This window comes from Caretta caretta, chromosome 26 (genome assembly GCF_965140235.1).
Source record: "Caretta caretta isolate rCarCar2 chromosome 26, rCarCar1.hap1, whole genome shotgun sequence".
Classification (NCBI taxonomy): Eukaryota; Metazoa; Chordata; order Testudines; family Cheloniidae; genus Caretta; species Caretta caretta.
The window spans coordinates 13,656,918-13,673,727 of NC_134231.1; the positions used below are offsets into that span (position 1 = coordinate 13,656,918).

The window sequence follows — 16,810 nt, forward strand, 5'->3', positions numbered from 1 at the left end:
ACTGTCAGTGTCTATGCCAGACCCACCCCTCACTAGAGCCGGGAACACGACCCAGGAATCCTGGCTCCCGGCCCCCTGTTCTAACCACTAGACCCCACTCCCCTCCCTTGGCTAGGAACGGAACCCAGGAGTCCTGGCTCCCAGCTGCTCTGCTCTGGCCACCACTCCCCTTAACAGCTAGTGGTTCTTACTGAAAGCCCGCCATGGGATGCATTGGGGGCCACGTCGTAGGCAATGCCCACGGGCACCAGCATCACATCGGGGACAACTCCAGCACGGACAGCGCCCAGCACCAGCGACAGCCACTCCCCACCAGGGGCGGAGAGCCGGGACACGCCGGAGACAGGCTCCTCCAGGAAGATCACCAGATGCTGCCGGCTCTTCAGCAGCTCCTCGATGTACTGCAGGTGGGAAGGGACCTCATGGGATTGGAGACAGGGTGCAGCCGAGCTCCCCTTCGCCCTAAGACTTGGGGGCAGACAATATCCCCCCCCCCCCCGCCCCCTGCCAGGTGGCAGAGAAGTGGTGGTTACTCCCTAGAAACATCTGCTCCAGTCGCCACCCCGGGTGGCCCCGTCGGGCTCACCCCTGCTGCCCACCCTCATTCCTTACATCTCCCCAAGCCAATCGCATCCCCACCCCACCCCATCTCCTGCCCCCGTCTCAGCTTCCCCCAATCCCTCCCCTCTTCCCACGGGCCAAAGGCCCCATCCCCCTGCGAGGCAATCCCACGGCCCGACAGATCTCACAGCCAGGGAGCACTTCCCGAGATCCAGCCCCAATGTCCTCCCGTGACGTCTGCTCTCCACCCCACCAGGAACTACCACTCAGGCAGCCCCTGCCCACCCCATGGCTCTTAGCCGGAACCAGGCCCTAAATCTGCCCAGGCAAGATCCGGGATTGATGCCTGCAGAGTCCTGCGTGAGTGACCGAAGAATCTACGCAATCCCCTAAAGGTCGGGCCACGCTCCACAAAGGGGCCTGATGTGAAGCGCGATGGAAAGACTCACACGGAGCTCAGCGGGCATCGGATTGCCCCCCCACACACACATAAATCCTAGAGAATTTAGCAGGGAATAAACCAATCACGATCTAAAGACCCTGTTCCATGTGGGACCCAAGCGAGAACTTTATATGTCCTTTTGCAAAAAGCCAGAGCAAGACCCTGGAATAGCCAATGTGAGCATGAGCTTGGCACATAGGCGGCCCAGGTTCAAATCCCCGTTCTGCCGGATTCAGATCGGGGGTTCGAACTTGGGTCTCCCCCATCCAGCTGAGTGCCCTAACCATTGGGCTGCTAGCTATTCTGGGGGGCTCGCTCTGGTTTTTCACAAAGGAGTGGGATTCCTGGACGAGCCCCCAACAACTGTCCTAAATAACAATACTGGGTTCACACACAACTCCCGCACCCTCCCCACTCATCAGGTGGGGAAACCGAGGCAGGGTCAGCGACTCGGCCCAGGTCCCGCAGTGAGTCAGTGGCAGAGGCAGAATTAAGCTAAGTGCCCAGGCGGTGCTTAACAAATGAACGAGAATCAAACCTGGGGAGGTCCTGGCTCCCAGACCTGTGCTCACTCTACAAGGAGGGTCAATCTAAGCAGGGCGAGGGTTGTTCTGATCCTAACCCTTACTCCGGAGCGACCTGCACCCCTCCCCTCCAACTGCTGGCATCTGCAAAGCTGGGGAGGGGACTGAGCCATACCCCGAGCTCCAACTGACGGGAATGGAAGCTGGGTGTCTAAGTCTCCTAGTCAGCTATGAAATCCTTAACCAAGTGCTTTAGGAGTCTCAAACTACTGGTTAAGGCTTTCACTATGTCGCCCCCCCCCAAGCAGGGCCAGAGTACAGTCCCACACCACCCCTTGGCTCATGGCTCAGCCGCACGAACCCCACTTACGGAGGTGAGGATGGCCCTGGAGAGCGCGCCCCGTTCGCTGTCCGGCGTGTGCTCCGCTCTGGGAGGCAAGAAAACCCCTCCCAGCCGGCTCAGCAGGGCCCTGCAGATAAAACAGGCACAGACACTGCAGAGGCGCCAGCGCCCCCGACCTCCCAACTGCCCAATCCTGCCTGGCCCGCCCCCGGAGACAGGACAGCCACCTCTCCCTCCCAGCCCCACCGCCCGTGGTCCTCCGGGACCCGTTCCCGGGGGGAGAAGGGTTCCCAGGGAGAGGCCAGAAGAATGAAAGTAAAGGAAGACAAGCAGGAGAGACGAGAAGCAGGTTGAGTGCAGGCTGGCCTGGTTGAATGCAGGCTGGGTGCTGGCCATGCAGAAGACAGATGCCTGTAACCCCAGCGCTAAGCCTTACCTGAGGCTTGGGGTATAGGCCTGGTATTCCCAGGTCACTCGGGGCACCCCCAGGCCCTGAGAGAACAGGAGGAAGGGGAGCAGCAGCCCATCCAGCTGGGACTTGTGAGTCGAGAGGAAAACCAGCGGGATGTCGGGCTGGGAGGAAGGAGAAAACGAGAGGGGGTGTGCGGGGTACAGCCGAGGCCGCGTACCCGCACGGGCGAGCCTGGGCTACCCACGCTCTTCGGGGAGCGTCCGCGCGGCACCGGCGTGTACACCCGGCCACGCTGGCAGTGCACTGACGGGACAGGCATTTCTGGGAGCATTTCCCAGGGTTCTCTTAGCCCCTGGCCGGCTGTGGCCACTCCAAGGCAGGGTTCACGGCGTGTGAGAACCCATGAGGCTTGTGCAGAAGCGCGGTTACCCCACCAACGCCCCCACCTGCAGCGGGACGCTCCCAGAAACGGGCCAAGGACCCAGCGGCGGTGGAAAAGCGGCATGTGCGGACAGGAGGGGGATTTGGGCTTATACCTGCAACAGAGCCTTCGTCCACACTACAGACGTATCCACAGGCCAAGTGATGCCGGCTGAGCGAAGCACACAAAGGGGGACCCACTGCAGGCAATATACTGCACACCCGTACAGGATCCTGGCCACTACTCCCCAAACAGCCCCCTGGCAAGTCACCAGATGCCCAGGGCCCAATCCTAAACCCACAGGGATTTTTCCATCCACTTCAATGAGTGTTTGATCAGACCCTTAAATAGAAAACGGGGCCGTCGTGACCAGAGACGAGCCCCATGCTCTAGATGTCAGCTGGAAAGGCCCCAGGGTGGAGAAGCACAGCGGAGCCTGAAGCCCCAAGGAATCAGATGTGCGGCCCCGCGAGCTAACTGCACACCCTGCCCACAGATGGGCTCTCAAAGCACTCTGCCAATGGCTCTGTCCGCCTGGAGACCAAGCCCCCGTCTGCAACCGCCACACCTGCTATTTCAGAGGTCCCCAAACTGTGGGGCGCACCCCCCTAGGGGGGTGTGGAGGAACATCCGGGAGATGCAGGGGTGCTCGGGCTAGCCCCCTCAAGCAGCGGGGAGGGAGTGTCACCCAGCCCCTCCCTGCCCCCAGCTCTGATCCGGTCCGGCCCCCAGCCACATCCCCGGCTCCCGGCCCCGCACCAGCCCCCAGCCTCGGCCACTGGCCGCGGCTCCATTCCCAGCCCAGGGCCGAGGCCGGGGGCAGAGTCAGAGAGCGCTTTCACCGCTGCACGTGTAGACATGGCCTAAGTCTGGCGGGGGCGCTCAGGGGCCAGGGCACCCAACTGCTGCCAGCTTGAGATCTAGGAAACGTGTTTCAAAAGGGCTGAGTGACTCAGGGACTTAAGTCCCGCTGACTCACTGGGATTTCGGCTCCTAAGGCAGTTAGGCCCTGCTGAAAATTTGACCCTAAGGGATTTGCCTCCAGGCCGAACAAGGATTAAAGGCAGAGCTGGGAATGGAACCCAGTTCTGCGCCTCGTGCTGAGCCCACTGCATGGTCACCACAAGCGCCAGCATGGCAGGGGCTGGCATAGTGAGAGGTGCCAGGTACCCTGCCTAAGGAGGAAAGGGAAGGATGGTCTGGTGGCTAGGGTTCCAATCCCTGCTCTGCCACAGGCTCCAGTGTGACCCTGGTCAAATCTCTTAGCCGCTCCATGCCTCAGTTTCCCACCTGTACAATGGAGATATCAGCCCCACCCTGCCCCCTAAGCATGAGGCTAGATTTTACAGACGCTCAGACACTAGGGTGGCGGGGCCCACCCAAGTGCCTTAGGCAGATAACACAAGGAACAGGGCTCTTGGCAGAGCTGTCTCAGGCCCCCCACTGCTCCTTACCGTCTGGGCTGCCCTGCGCACCATCTCCAGCTGCCCTTTGTGGAGCAGCAAGTTGAGGAACATGCGGTTCAGGAGTCTGAGCAGAGCCCAGCTGCAGAGCCTGGGGGAGAGGGAAAGAAAGCCCGGGGATCGGTCTCTCTAGGGCCCACGGATATCCCCTCCGCCCCCCAGTCTCTGTGCCCTACACTAGGAGGGGTCGCATTACACCTTTATACCACGGTCAGTAACCACTGATTCTAGGGATTTCAATTTCCCGTCTCCCCGCAGAGCAGGCTGCTGTATTCCCCACCGAGCCCCACACACTCACTACCTCTAGGGCTGGGAATTCACTCGCTCCTCCCTGCCACTTGCCCACGGGGGCTGGGCTGAGAATCTCCCAACTCGTTTCGCAGAAGCCTCGCTCCTCCCTGCCCCCTCCAGGCCTGACCCAGAACATAAGCCGGTGCCAGGGCGACCATTCAAACGCATGCTGCACGCGAGAGCGGCTGGGAAACTCATCCTAGTTCAACACCGCCCCACCCGGCACTCGGGGGCCCAGACAGACCCTGCTGAAATCAACGCGCTACAGGTACACCCACTCATTCTCCACACGCCAGGGACCCCATCGCGCCAGGTGCTGCATATACACATGAGAGAGAAGCACGGCCTTGCCAGCTCTCATGGTTTGATTGCAAGTATCGCACTAATTGTCATATTAGGAACCTAGGCATGGAAGGGACCTCCGAGGTCATCAGCAGTCCCGTGGTGTCGCAGGCCACCCGGCAGGTTATCCCGTTTAGCAGCGTATCAAGGTCCATTTTAGAACTAGTTCAGCTTGTTTCCCCCCACCACTACTCCTGTAGATGGTTAGGAAACCTTCCTCATTTCCAGCCTACATTTCCTCACGGCCAGTTTATCCCCATTCGCTCTTGGGCCAAACATGGTCCTTGGGCTTCGATACCTCTTCCGCCCCCCTGGAGATTCTTAAAGCCCCAGCTTCCAGAGTCATGGGAATGCATGAGAATCTCAGCTTCTCTGATTGAGCAAAAATTTCCAGCCCTTGTAGTAGAGGTAGAAAAGCATGAAAATAGGACCCCAGCACAGCCTAGTGGCTCAGAAGCCAAAAGGAGAGGCCTCCTCCCCTCGATATTGTTTTTAATGTTAGGTTTCAGAGTAACAGCCGTGTTAGTCTGTATTCGCAAAAAGAAAAGGAGGACTTGTGGCGCATCTGAAGTGAGCTGTAGCTCATGAAAGCTTATGCTCAAATAAATTGGTTAGTTTTTAATGTTGTGATTTTTCTGGGGTTTGCAGCGCCGACACTGTATTACACTCTCCATCTTCCAGATGGGGAATGGAGGCAAGGAGAGGTTAAATGACTTACCTAAGCGACTCAGTGACAGGGGAGAGACTCAAAACGCAGACTTGCTGCGTCTCAGGCCAGGGCTACACGAGGAAATTAATTCGGCTTAACTATGTCACTCAGGGGTGTGAAAAATCCATCCTAAGAGCGAGATTTCATTCAAAGGCAGTGCGGTCTAGTGGTTACAGCACTAAACTGGGTCTCAGTCACCTAGGCCCAATTCTTCGCTCTGCCCCTGGCCTGTTGGGTGAGCTTGGGCAAGTCAGGTTCCTGCATCTGTGCCTCAGTTTCCCCATCTGTACAACAGGGCTAATGGCACTCACCCACCTTTGTGAAGTGCTTTGAGATCTGCAGGTGAGAAGTGCTACATGAGCTAGGCATTATCATCACATTGCAATGTTCAACCCACGTCTTTAAGCTCCCATAAAGTAAATGAATAAACAGGAGCTCTGTTTGCAAAAGAAAAATTAACGCCTCTGCGTTATTAGGCCAAAAAAAAAAAAAAACCACAATAAAAATAAAATAACCCCAGCGTGCAAACCCAGAACCCACCTCCCCCATCCCCACCCCCGAGCTCCTGCGTGATGTTTACCAGAAATCTCTAAATGCTTTTATCCCTTGGGCAATTTCCCCACTTTAAATACTCAGACTGTTCGGAAAGGTTCTTTTATTACAGCTCAATCAGAGAAGCAATTAGGCCTCAATGGAAACTTTATCTGCCAATTTCTCAACAATCAAAAAAAAAAAAAAAGTTCCCCTTTTCTTTTAGGTGAAGTCTTTGATGTTCACTTCCAGTGGGAAATGTTAGCACTCGTTAAACCAGGATGGGGCTACCCTGGCTCCGGACCAGAATAACGCATGGAGGTGCTGTATGGGCTTCCCCATGAAGCTTGGCCAATGCGCCACTCCATCCCGACCCGCCTGCAATTCTGCTAACGTCTCTTGGTTCCAACCCGCAGCCCACCCTGCTCCAGCCCCGAGCTGCTTCACGCACAGCACTGCTGGTACCCCTCAATCCTGACCTGCAATCCCCTGACCCCCCAGCCCCTGGCTCCCCTCCCCCGCAAGCTCTGCCGGTACCCCTCAATCCTGACCTGCAATCCCCTGGTCCCCCAGCCCCTGGCTCCCCTCCCCCGCAAGCTCTGCCGGTACCCCTCAATCCTGACCTGCAATCCCCTGGTCCCCCAGCCCCTGGCTCCCCTCCCCCGCAAGCTCTGCCAGTACCCCTCAATCCTGACCTGCAATCCCCTGACCCCCCAGCCCCTGGCTCCCCTCCCCTGCCAGCTCTGCCAGTACCCCTCAATCCTGACCTGCAATCCCCTGGTCCGCCAGCCCCTGGCTCCCCTCCCCCGCAAGCTCTGCCGGTACCCCTCAATCCTGACCTGCAGCTAAGATGGCCGTGGACACGTTCCCAGAACACTGGATGTGCCAGTACCCCCGGGAACAGCGTGACCCCAACCCCGCTGGCGTGACCCCACATGCACCATGCATTTGAGGTCATGCTGGAGGGGGAAGATTAGCACGCTCTTAAAAATGACGCCCCCTGTCGGTTACCTGTCAAAACCGCATCTGGTCTCCTCCCAGTCCTGCATAGGGGACGAACCCCTCAAGCAGGCGACTGTTCAATTTAATACAGGATGAGCAGTCTCCCCCACTAGCTCCCTGTGACACCAGCCCTGGGCTCCCTTCCCCATTAGCTCCCATCGGTACCCCTCAATCCCAACCTGCAGCCCTCCGGTACCCCAGCCCCAGGCTCTCCTCCCCCACTAGCTCCGCTGGGTACCCCTCAATGGCGACCTGCAGCCCCCTGCTACTCCAGTCCTGGACCTCTCCTGAGACGAACAAATCTCTGAACCACCACCCGATCCCAAACCCTCTTCACTGGGGACCCAAGCAAGATTCTACTTCCCAGCCCAGCCCAGCCCCCCAACTACCAGCTAAGTTTGAAACACAGGAAAAACATCCCCGACTCTGCAAGAAACTTAAAATACAAACACACACACACACACACACACAGGCTCCTAGCAGGGATCTGACTTGCCATCACCCCCACCGCCCACGTCTCTGCAAGGCACCTCCGCGAGCAAGCCACAGGGCAGGGGGGCACAGAATGCACTCACACACTCTCTTGGCTTTCTGCCGGGCGTGTTAATTTCGTAACAAGGAAAGGTGCCAGACCCATTGCTCTAATCACCTACCTGCTGCTTTGCAGGCTTAGTCCTCAGAGTGCTTTGCCATGGAAGGGCCGTGTCACTCTCTCTGTCCTGAAGACAGGGAAACTGAGGCACAAGAATCTTGCTTGCCCAAGGTTACACACAGCAAGTACATGGCAGAGCTGGGACTAGAACCTGGTCTCTAATACCAGCCCCCTCGGGCAATTCTGCTGCTGCTCCCCTGCCTTAAACCAGCACCGCATACACAGAGTCCCCTGTAGCCCTTACCCGGCCCTCTCTGCAGGGCAGGTGGGGGACATACCTTAGTATGAAAAGGGAGAGAGGAGACTGAATCTGGCCCAGGATTTGCAGCACTTTGCTCCTCCATTGTGCCGGAGATTTGCTGACAACAGAGCCAGCCACTCTTGCCTGGGGGACCTTCAGAGCCATGACATCCTGCACCCTGGGGAGAAAGGGAGAGCAGATGAAAAACAAGAACACCAAGCAAAGCCGCAGGATTTAATAAGCTATTCAGAGCGCCTAATGCATCCCAGCGACTATAGCCTAAGGACAGCCAGCCGCCAACACCGTATTAACTGTTATCGGGGGCGGCAAGGAGAGACCCCAACTGAGATCATGGACATGTTACGCTGCACGCTGGAGAGACGCTGTGATCTCATGCAGCCTGAGACAGGCTGGGGTGGGAAGCCCAGGAAAACTCAGTGATCAGGAAAGCTGCAGCATCTCTGGTGGGCAGAGCAAAGGGCACAGACAAGATCTGGGTTCTAGTCCAGGCAGGGACAGATTTAGGGGGGCACTAGATTGCTGTCAGATGAGAAATCTGAGGCCAGGTGAATATGCTCGCCAAGAGCCGGGCTGCCAACTCCGAAGTCCTGGCCAAATTCCAGCTGCAGTCACTTATATTCTGCCGCCCCAAATGTCCCCCGAGGTTTCAGCTCCCCGTCTGTCCTAAACGGTGCTAGATGCCGCCTTTCCCCAGACAACAGACTGTAGTTTGCTGCTGTCCAAAGGGCAGGTAAAGCCCAGGGGTGTCGTCCCATAGGCTCTGCGTCGGGCCAGAAGAGCGACCAGACCAGACAGGGCCACAGAGCGCAGTGCATATGTCACAGGATTCGGGATCAGCCTGGCTGAATCAATGCGTGCAGCCAATTGTCGCTCCGCTCGTGCTGGCTCGTTTCCTTCCTGACCCATCTGCGAAAGGAGCATCCATCCGTAAAGGCCTGATCCAAAGCCCCTGGCAGTCAGTGGGGACCCCGTTGAGTCCAGCGGGCTTGGGCCCAATGCCGTTTCTTAAGCGGCCAGATTGGAGCAGACGGTGGCCTGTAACTGACAGCTGCCCAAGAGCTGCCTGTAACTGACAGCTGCCCAAGAGTTTTGCTGCTATGAAACACCTGGAATTGTTTTCTTCCTTCACAGCTGTTTCCATCTGGAGCTCCCCACTCTGCCCGGCACCCTGTGAGGGGAAGGGGTACAGCTACTGGCTGAGGAGGTAGCACCCCCAGCAGCACAATCCCTCTGAAAGGCGCTCACACCCCAAGGCACGACAATGGTCACACCACGGCCCCATCAGGCCGACCACTAATGTCTCCGTTTCCTTGTACTCCCCTGACTGTGTGTCTCCACCTGTTGCCTCTTGTCTTATACTTAGATTGTCAGCAATTTGGGGCAGGGACCATCTTCCTGTTCTGTGTTTGTACGGCTCCTAACACAGTGGGGCCCACTAGGCGCTGCTGTGCTATCATCACGGATAGATTCTATTATAGAGGACACTGAATAATTCAATTTATCACGTGCCTCGGTGGTCTACAGGACCACTCCCCTATCTGTGAGCTCGGGGCTGAAAATGAAAGCATCACAACCATGCCTTTCCCAGAGCACTGCTCCCACCCGCTCAACTTCTGCACCGCACCGTCGCTTTCGTAATCTAAACTCTCAGCCTGACACCAAAGACAAATTGTCAGCTCGTAATTTATCAGAGTAAGTGCGGGGGGGGGGGGGGGGGATGCCAGAGAGGTGCTAAATAAATGCAGATGAGAGTAGGACATCAGTATAGACAGAGGGCCCTTTGCGAAAATATTCCTTAGAGATATCACAATCTTTCTTGGCCCCTGCTGTAGCCGGTCGACAGAGGTTCACAAAACCCATTACAAAGAGTGGGCCAGGAATTCAGCAGGCGCAAAACAGCACAGATCCACTAATGTTATGCCAGGAGAGACTCTGGCCCATTAATTCTCTCTTGTACATGTGGGAAGAGAATCATAGATTCATAGAATCATAGAGAGGCACAGAGCAAGGGCTTGTCCACACAGGAAAATTTACCAGCATTTCTTTGATAAAGGACTCTTCAACCTAATAGGCAGAGATAACAAGAACTAGGGGTCGGGAGGTGAAGCTACACAAGTTCAGACTGGAAAGGAGGCGTACGATTTTAACAGCGAGGGTTATTAACGACTGGAACAACTTATCAAATGTTGTGGTAGATTCTCCGTCACTGGCGATTTTCATCTGAATACCTATTTTTCTAAAAGATACGCTCTCGTTGAAACAGGAATTAATTCAGAAAAGTTCTCTGGCCTGTGCTAAACAGGAGATCAAATGAGATGATCACAACGGTCCCTTCTGGCTTCATAAGCTATGTTGGTATAGTTACACCAGTATAACTCCCTGTGATTGGACACGCCTGTTCAAAATAGACTTTTTTCCGGTTAATGGACGGCTCAAAACTGAAAAATTGTACGTGCCCAAAGTGATATAAACTGAACTGAAACAAGGCCATGGTATTCCGAATAAGGGTGCCCACATGGGAGATGGATAGAAAGCTGGCTAGACTGTCGGGCTCAACGGGTACTGATCAACGGCTCGATGTCTAGTTGGCAGCCGGTATGAAGCAGAGTGCCCCAGGGGTCGGTCCTGGGGCTGGTTTTGTTCAATATCTTCATTAATGATCTGGAGGATGGTGTGGATTGCACCCTCAGCAAGTTCATGGAAGACACTAAGCTGAGGGGAGAGGTAGATATGCTGGAGGGTAGAGATAGGGTCCAGAGTGACCTAGACAAATTGGAGGATTGGGCCAAAAGAAATCTGATGAGGTTCAACAAGGACAAGTGCAGAGTCCTGCACATAGGACGGAAGAACCCAATGCACAGCTACAGGCTGGGGACCGAGCGGCTCGGCAGCAGTTCTGCAGAAAAGGACCTAGGGGTGACAGTGGACGAGAAGCTGGATATGAGTCAGCGGTCTGCCCTTGTTGCCAAGAAGGCCAATGGCATATTGGGCTGGGTTATTAGGGGCATTGCCAACTGATTGAGGGAAGTGATTATTCCCCTCTATTCGGAGTACTGCGTCCAGTTTTGGTCCCTCCACTACAGAAAGGATGTGGACAAATTGGAGAGAGTCCAGCAAAGGGCAACAAAAATGATTAGCGGGTTGGGGCACATGACTTATGAGGAGAGGCTGAGGGAACTGAGGTTATTTAGTCTGCAGAAGAGAAGAGTGAGGGGGGATTTGATAGCAACCTTCAACTACCTGAAAGGGGGTTCCAAAGAGGATGGAGCTCGGCTGTTCTCACTGGTGGCAGATGGCAGAACAAGGAGCAATGGTCTCAAGTTGCCGTGGGGGAGGTCTAGGTTGGATATTAGGAAACAGTATTTCACTAGGAGGGTGGGGAAGCACTGGAATGGGTTACCTAGGGAGGTGGTGAAATCTCCATCCTTAGAGGTTTTTAAGGCTGGGCTTGACAAAGCCCTGGCTGGGATGATTTAGCTGGGGTTGGTCCTGCTCTGGGCAGGGGGTTGGACTAGATACCTCCTGAGGTCTCTACCAACCCTGATCTTCTATGATCTCAGCATAGCTACAGGGGTACAGTAATGTTAGTACATTTCCCATGTAGACTAGCCCCAAGTGCCCAAGACTGCAATGCAAAGCGGGCTGGGTGTATAACAGCAGAGTGAGCCATGCTGGACAATGCCTCTCTCGTTCTCTGCTCGTACCCCACTATTGCAGTCAGGTGCTTACACTGTGCTTGTCACAGCAGCATCTGATCCCTTCGAGCTATGACTCCCCGTTTCTGAGATGGGGAAACTGAGGCAAAGGGAAGTGACTTGCCCAGTTCAAGGACAGAGCCAGGACTAGAATCTAGGTTGCCTGGCTTGGGTGCACTCCAGCTTGCACTCTCACTCCAGCAACTGGGAAAATTTAACTCAATCAAAAATTGAAAAAAATGCTTTAAAATAAACATTATATTAGCCATCAAAATGATAAAAAAATAAAAACACTAATTCCGCCAGGCCTAAATATGGCAAGGGCACTAGGGCAGGGCAGCCATCAACATCTGAACCATGGTGTTGAGCAGAGATGCTCTGAGCAGGATACAAGTAGCAGAGGCCCTGTCTATACCAGCACACCCGCTAGAGGCCAAGAAAGGACTGGAGAGTTCCCACAAAAGGCCAGTTCAGGTACTTCACACACTTATTCTCTTCTAGAGGCCTGGCTCCTTGGTTGGACAACATTTCCCATGATGCACCAGTGTCCCCGCTTGGTGAGTGGAGGTGGGACATCTTGGCAGGCCTGTCGCCATGGTGCATCATGGGAGTTGAAGTCCAGCAGGACGGACGCCTGTCCCATGGAGGCAGATAGGAGCATGAGGTAACCGAACCACAACTCCCATGAGGCACCACAGTGGCATTTCAGATGCAAAATATTTCAAATTTTCGAGCATCCAGATTTTTTATGCAAAAATTAAACTTTTCCAAGGAAAGCAGACACTTTTCACAAAAAAATTCAGTTAATCAAAAAACCAATTTTCCATCCAAAAAAATGTTTAAACCAGCCCCACCTAACAGTTCGCACAGCCCTGGCATCCTGCTAGAGAGGGCATAAGTTGCTGGGTAGGGAATAGAACCCAAGAGTCCTTACTCAGATGCCCTCCCTGGCCTGAGGTTTATAGCCCCATGTCAGTTCTACTTTATTCTGAAGGTGACAAGGGCACGTGGTCTAGTGGTTAGAACAGGACACTGGGGCCGGGTCCATACCTGAGATTTGGGCCAAATTCTCCCATTGTTGCAGCCCATGTCCTGTTCAAAAACCTAAACCAACCGGCCCTGGCTGCAGTCAGAACAGCAGAGACCCGGAGGCAGGCTCCAAACAATGTAGGGCTGTAATACCATGAGGAACAGCTGAGAAAGGAGGGGACATAAGAGCAAAACTCCAGTGCCAGCCCGTAGGGTAAATAATAACCTCAGGTTGCTCTCACATGAGGAACGATACCTTTTGCTGCAGAAGATTCTCTCCTGGAGGTCTTGTGGGGTCTCGGAATGAACTTTCCAATCGAGGACCGCAAGGAAGTAACAGAGTCTTCTTACTAGCCAGCCCCTGTACCTAGAGAGAGAGAGACTCAGCTAGGGAATTACGGAACCTATAGACACGTGATACATTACATGCATGCCATTATCCGGGTATATCCTTTCGGGGTACTACTAATACCTGTAAGCTACAAGTATAATATATATAGCACTTTTCATACGTAGATCTCAAAGGACTTTACAAAGGAAGGAAATCTGGATCATTACTTCCATGGGGAAACTGAGGCACAGAAAGGGGGCGTGCCTTGCCCAAGATCGCCCAGCAGGCCAGTGGCACAGCTGGGAACAGAAGCCAGGTCTCCTGCGTCCAAGGCCACTGCTCTACCCACTAGGAAACACTGCCTCCCCACTGGGAGTCTTCCTTTAACTCCAGTGGTGTCGGATCAGTCCCTTGACATGTCCCCTCGTTCAAGTGTTTCATGTTTTTAACAAGCCCATCCCTCCTTCGCAACGTCCTCCCATTCGGAAACGACTGACGTAGGTCAGAGCGTGTTGGAACGGGTCTAATCTCCGTATTCAATCCTTCATGCTCTGGTACTTGCCAGACCTCCATCCCAATGATAGCTGAAATAACTTTTACTGTCGCATGGTCGAGCGGACAGCGTGCTGGGCTGGGCTGGGAACCAGAAGACCTGGGTTCTAGTCCCTGATCTGCCCCTAGCCTGCTGGAGTCAGCTCAGCCCTCTGGCCAAGATTTCAAAACTGACTTGTGACTCCAGAGTCCTCATTTCTGGGTCTGATTTTCACAAAGGGCCAAGCACCTGCCTTCTCAAAACCAGGCCCCTTTCACAAGCTTCAAGGTGGGGGCTCCAATAATTGAGCCAGCCCCAAGGTCACTGGGCATTTATGGACACCGTGGCTGCTGCGCCTCAACTTCCCAATTTGTAAAATGGGGTTACTGGTGCTTGGTAAAGCGCTGCGAGATCTAAGGAGGAAAAGAGCTACAGAAAATGTACAGCAGTGGCATTCCCATGCTAAAACCATCTAAAAACCATGTCGATTGAGGGAGCTCTCTCTCGACCATGAAACCACAGGTCTCAGAGCTTCCTTCTAGGAAAAGAGAACATCCAGGATGTTCCTGCATTGGCATTTCCCAGCTCTAACTTCAGCGCTCCTGAAGGGCAAACGTTCCCGACACAAACTTTTCACTCTGTTCAATGCAGCCTTTGCTGTACCACGACCCGCGCCAGTGTCCTGTTAACATTAACCAAGACTGATGCAAGATCCCTGATGTCATCAGGTCTCCAATCAGGCATTCAGTCCTCAATCAGTACCAGGGAATGCTAAGAGACTACTAAAGGACTTCATTAACCCCCAACATTTTGCAAGCACCAGGACAAGGAATGAAGACCGAACTCCGCTAGAAATATTGGAATGCCAGTGACATAGAGGTTCCGTTTCTAACCTGCCTACGGCACTGATGAGATGTCAGACGCTAAACATCACACACCTCTGGTTACTACCTTGCATTACCATCGCCCCCGCCCCCAGTTTTAGCGTCCGTAACTCGTGACATGCTACGAGGCGAGATGAATTATTTAGACCCTTTCGTAAGCTGGAGCCGTGAGGTTTCAAGCAGCAGGAAGCACGGTGACCCCATTTTCAAGAGCGCGGAACACCCATGGAGCCCACAGAAACTGACAGGAGCTGCAGCGGCTCAGCCCTGCATGCTCCAAAATCAGCATTTGGAGAGTTAAACATCAGGGGACAAAACCTCAGCCAGTGTAAATCGGGGGAGCTCCAGCAATCTCTGTGGGAAGCCAGTGACTGACATCAGCCAAGGATCTGGACGTATGTACATTGCTACTGAAGTGCGGGCACGTGAGAGTAGCAGGGAAAGGAACCAGAACCACCGAGTTTTTAACATCCACCATCACACAAACTGCCAGGGCTAGAAACAGCTTGGGCAGCCCTACCCAAAATGCTTTGTAAGCATTTCCCTGCGCTGGTCCCAGGGAAGGGATCAGAGTGGAAACTCTGATCTCTGAATACAACCTTCCACACCAGAGTGGGAATCGACATGTTTTGGTAACAACTAACTACTTGGTTGAATCTCTATTCCCCTTTTGCTGCGGCTGTTACATTACATTGGAGTGGGGGGCGGATGGGAACGAATCAAATACTCTCCTCTCCGCTGTTAATAACACTTAGTCTTTATGGGCCTGCAGCTTTCAAAAGGCTTTACAAACAATCCTTAAAGCGATTTAGTTATTAGACGAATTAGCAAGCGAGGCTAACTTATGAATCCTCCCATCACTCCAGTGAGGCAGAGAAATGAATATTATTCTTGCTTTTGTTCGCAGGGAGAAGCGACTCACCCCAGATCCCACGGCAAGTCCGTGCAGGGCTGGGGATAGAACCCAAGAGTCCAGGCTGCCAGGGTTGATTACATCTCCAGCCTCAGAGGCACGTGGAGATACCACGAGAAGAGTATGTCCTCCCTCTGCTGAACATCGACACAGCATGGTGCCCAGGAAATCGCCCCATTCCAACCCTCTCCCACCCCGCACCCCTTCCCCAGCCCCCTCCAATACTCACCTGGTGTCTTCCTCCGTCACCTGGAGAACATTGTGAAAGCCCAGGGAAGGAAGGTGCTTGTGGAAGGAGGATTGCTGAAAGCAGACAGGCATGGCCGTTAGTAGAAACACATCCTAAATAGCAGGGCTCCCCCTTCTCCCCTAGGAATTCACTCCTCTGCCAAGAATAACCCAGGAACCCTCCATCCCTGCCAGCGTGGGGAGGGCGAGTTCCTTCTCTCTTTGCCCTGCAGCTGCCGGCAGCGACAGGTGCTGCCCAGAGGCCAGAATCTGCTTTGGTGCTGGTGAAAGGTTGCAGCTGGGAAGACCCAGATTCACAGACATCTGTCCCTGCCAATCTGCTCTAGCCCTGCCCAGGAGGGACCAACTCTAGGGGTAAGTCCCTCTGAAAGCAGAAGCCACCAACCACCGCCAGGCTGATCCCCTCCCTCTTCTGATCGCCTGCCCTTACCCAGCTCTTTGGGGTGCAGATCTGACAGCAGCGCCCCACGAACGGGCGGTACTTGCCCAGAAAAGGGGTGACAATCTCCAGCTTCACCCCGAAGCCCAAGGGCCAGGTCTTCATCTGAGGAAGAGAGGAAATAAAGCCTGTTTATCCCAACCCCCCGCCCACCCCATCACCCGAAACCCCAGCATGGGAAATAAAAGCTTGCAGCCCAACGCCTTTCCAGGAGACAGGTTCCTAAATCACTTTGGCTGGGTCTTCACTGCTGCCTAGCTGTGATCATGGGGGAGCCACCTAGCTACCCGCAATCTGAAGAGATTGCAACCCCACCGCAGAGCTGCAGTCGGGTTCTGCGTGCTGCGGGCATGTTTCCTGTCCAGGCTGGGGCTGCACCCAGCCACAAAGACTTCTGGGTACGTAGCTCATGGTTCACAGCAGCCAGCACCAAGCCGCGTGGATTTGGATATTCAATTGCCATTCGTTTTAGTGGGAACCTAAACCCCTTGGGCAACGTAGACAATCTCAGCCCTCGTCTGCAAGAGAATGAGCCTTGTATTGGAGACTCATCCAGCTAGTGAGACCGAAGGCTTTCAGCACTCGCTGTCACGTGACGCCTCTTGCAATAACACAGACACTCATTGGAGGCTCTGGAGCCTTTGCACCCCCTGGCATCGCTCCTGCTCTGACTCCCACTGATCTGAATAGATCCCAAGTGCCGGTCCCATCTGGATATGCGGGGGTGACACTGAGTGTCCGATCCTCCAGGTCACAGCTCCCTCCTGCCCTGGCAGGGAGAGC

General features: G+C 54.5%; 1 protein-coding gene across 6 annotated transcripts in view; it reads right to left on the reverse strand.

Annotated features, from left to right (window-relative positions):
• The window catches only part of LOC125626540 (glycerol-3-phosphate acyltransferase 2, mitochondrial), a 139,566-nt gene that overhangs the window by 14,963 nt on the left and 107,793 nt on the right, over positions 1-16,810 (reverse strand). For 5 of the 6 annotated variants that reach the window (XR_012666115.1, XM_048829616.2, XM_075123402.1 and 2 more), the window contains 8 exons: positions 16,019-16,132; positions 15,569-15,642; positions 12,936-13,046; positions 7,972-8,112; positions 4,158-4,257; positions 2,307-2,443; positions 1,898-1,997; positions 192-401 (listed from right to left, as the gene is read on the reverse strand). Coding sequence is in view for 5 of the 6 variants with exons in the window: in XM_048829616.2 (XP_048685573.2) it covers positions 192-401; positions 1,898-1,997; positions 2,307-2,443; positions 4,158-4,257; positions 7,972-8,112; positions 12,936-13,046; positions 15,569-15,642; positions 16,019-16,132 (987 nt within the window). In the remaining variant the exon portion in view is untranslated. The remainder of the gene's footprint in view (positions 1-191; positions 402-1,897; positions 1,998-2,306; positions 2,444-4,157; positions 4,258-7,971; positions 8,113-12,935; positions 13,047-15,568; positions 15,643-16,018; positions 16,133-16,810) is intronic. The other variant, XM_075123404.1, reaches the window with a different exon arrangement.